At 39.3% G+C, this 3,065-nt stretch overlaps 1 protein-coding gene across 5 annotated transcripts in view; it reads right to left on the bottom strand.

The window, feature by feature from the left end:
* LOC108690545 overlaps positions 1-3,065 on the bottom strand; it is a 122,082-nt gene that overhangs the window by 34,134 nt on the left and 84,883 nt on the right. For all 5 annotated transcript variants that reach the window (XM_018197896.1, XM_018197897.1, XM_018197894.1 and 2 more), the window contains one exon: positions 1,868-2,087. In XM_018197896.1, the coding sequence (XP_018053385.1) occupies positions 1,868-1,990 (123 nt within the window). In that variant the 5' untranslated portion in view covers positions 1,991-2,087. The remainder of the gene's footprint in view (positions 1-1,867; positions 2,088-3,065) is intronic.

Here is a 3,065-nt window from a genome sequence, read left to right as displayed (position 1 = left end):
GCGTGCGTGCGTGCGTGCGTGCGTGCGTGCGTGCGTGCGTGCGTGCGTGCGTGCGTGCGTGCGTATATGTGTGTGCGTGCGTGCGTGCGTGTGTGTAGTAGAAATTATGCATCGTTTTAAAATCGACAGGCATTGTAAAATAGAAAATATATATCTTTCATGATAAAAATAAAAAGTAAAAGTACAAAGAGTAATTATAGAAACTGACTTTAATACTTGCAAATAATTAATACTTTTTGGTAAATTAGATATTTTGTTATAATCTTGTTATTAAACATGAATTCAAAGAAAGATTTTTTTCTCGGCCAAACGTATAACAATTTAACATTTTTCTTATTGAAAATAAAATAAACGTCACAATAAAACAAATTTTACCGTAAATTTTATTCAAGTATATCTCCTACAACGTAAACAGGAATATAGAAATTTAAACCGCAAACCCAAACCGTAAGTTTTTCAACTGTCAGTGACGGTCCAGTGGACTGTCTATCGAGATAAGTGTTAGCTGCACTTCGCGTGTAATTCCCGACCGTCATAAAATGCGAACGTCAATTCATATTTCGCAAGCGATTCAATTTTCAATTGATAGTAAAAATCATAGCGTGGCAATCGAAGCATTAAATTGCTTATCGATATACGATGATAGCAATTAAGCATCCAATAAGATGTCATATCGTTATGAAGGATATTTACGATCAGCAAGCGTAACGTACATCATAATATTGCTTATTGCAACAAATCCGGGCTGCTCTAAGATGTGTTTATTACTGCCTTTAGATTCCACTTCACCGACAAGCTTCGCAAATACGTTGAATAAAACATTATTATATATACATGTACATGTCGGAGAAATTTGCACTAGCTATCACTACAATTACATAAGTAAAAGAAAATGTATACATCAGAAGAAAAGATCTTTTCCTTTACAATCTTCCTATGTTTTATAAGCTTTATAATAAAAATCGATATTACTTGTATCTTTCGATGAATTATGAATAGAGCAATCATCCAATAGACAATTTCCATTTAATTGTTTAATGAGGTTTCGCTCACTTAATAATATAATGAAAAAATAACAATAAATGATACATGTTAGATTGAATTATTATTTAACGTTGACGTCTATCAACGTTAATGTTACTCAAGAGTAACGCGAGTATGCGAAATGAAATGGAAAGGATAAAGGCAAAAGGAGAATGCAGATACGAAAAAATTCGCGATCCAGGAGATAGGCAACCACGTTACGTTCATTCATCCTCACGTTATGCAAGCGGCTTATACCTAGTAATTAACCTATCCTCGTGCACTTTCCCTATTTTGACATGCCAGTACGGTTCATGCATCGCTCTTTCTCTTGTTGTAAACATCTGTAACATGATCAATTTACTTTTTGCAAGGCAAACAAAAACTCTAACACGCTATGATATTGGCTTTCCCTCCAAATACTTACAAGTGTGTTCTGGATCTAACAAATTATATATCTTATTCTCGTTATGTAAAAGCGTTTTTGCCCTATGCAAAATACTTTGAAAAAATGAGGCTATCGATGGTCTTTCCTTCGTCCGAGGAAGACGTAAGAAGAGTCATTCAGATTTGCCGTAAGTAGTAATTAGACTACAAAGAGAAATACGATGCCAAAGAAGAAAGCTCTCCTTAACATTCCGCTACAACTTGCCACAATGGCTATATCTAATGACCAACTGCGGATGAGGTTCCACGATTCCAACCTCGACTGTGTCCCGTTACGTAAAACGCCGCCGTGTAAGAGCTGTGTCTCGCATCAGACACGCTCTCTCGCGCATCGCATCGCGCGATTCCGGACATCGAGCGATCTCGGATTCTCGGACGAATGAGTTTTGGGATTTACCTTGCCGGAGGTAGGCGAACCGGACGGACTCAGACCCTGTTGCAGATGATACATCTTAGGGGTGAGCATAGCTGGAGATGCGCCGAGGCTACCCGGGGCGACAGCCACGCTCGTCATGGTCATTTCCCGCGATGGTCGCAGACCTTAGTGTCTCCGCAGCATCAGCAGTCCACGCTCCTCTGTTCCTCGCGCAATCTCGCATTCTCAGGTTGTGGCGAATCTGTAATCAATAATGGAAATATTCTCTTTTAAATGTGCTGATAATCATCTTATAATTATATACTGCTGTATATATCGCATCGCTTATAATAGAAAAGTGCAGCTTATACATATATACAGGGTGCACCAAATCTGGACAAATCGAACAATTTCTTTAAACAAAATATTTTTAATGAAAAATTAAACAAATGAAAAATTAAATATTACAAAAAATTCTTTTACATGGCGCTTAAGGGATCCCTGTAAAGCACAATTATTCGATATATCCCCCATTAACTTGAATGACGGCCTCTATTCTCAGTCTGAGTGCACGCACGTTGCACGCACGTTGTAATGTAGCGCTATCCGTGCCGAATGCGGTCCGAACGACGTCACATTGGGATGCCGAGACTTATTTGTGACCTTTTCAACTATGCTCCATACGTAGTAGTCCAAGGAATTTAAATCTAGGCTTGGGAGGCCAGAATGGGAGGCGAGTAACTTGGTTTATCCTAGCAGCCTCAGAGAGCATCGTCTCTTTAATGTGTACGATTTGTATCGAAAATCCTCCTCGGCAATTCGATGCATTGTTGACTTGCTTATACCAATAATCGATGCTAATTTTCACAACGATGCGGGTCATCCGAAATCAACGATTGCGGAAGTCCTCGCGGTGCTTTCGAGTGACTCTTCCTCGCTGGCATACTAGAATCTTCGTTGGACTGTTCTAAAGCCACATATTTTGCCACAACATCATAAACGGTTGATCTTGAATATCCAAAGAACCGAATTATTTCCGTTGCTGAGCGCTCAGCGCGAAGGTTTTCGATGATCACAGGTCTTCGATTATACTCCGCACTTAATTTCAACATTGCGGCCGTTTTGAGAATATGACTTTTTTTACTAGAAGCATCAGGCTTTCTCGAACGCCAATAACAACTTCTGGCGGAGGCACAATATAGCGGAAAATTGATTTGTCCGGATTTTGTGACGCACTCTG

This window comes from Atta colombica, unplaced genomic scaffold (genome assembly GCF_001594045.1).
Source record: "Atta colombica isolate Treedump-2 unplaced genomic scaffold, Acol1.0 scaffold33, whole genome shotgun sequence".
Lineage (NCBI taxonomy): Eukaryota > Metazoa > Arthropoda > Insecta > Hymenoptera > Formicidae > Atta > Atta colombica.
Note: the sequence above shows the minus strand (reverse complement) of the source record. Positions and strands in the feature narration are given on the sequence as shown.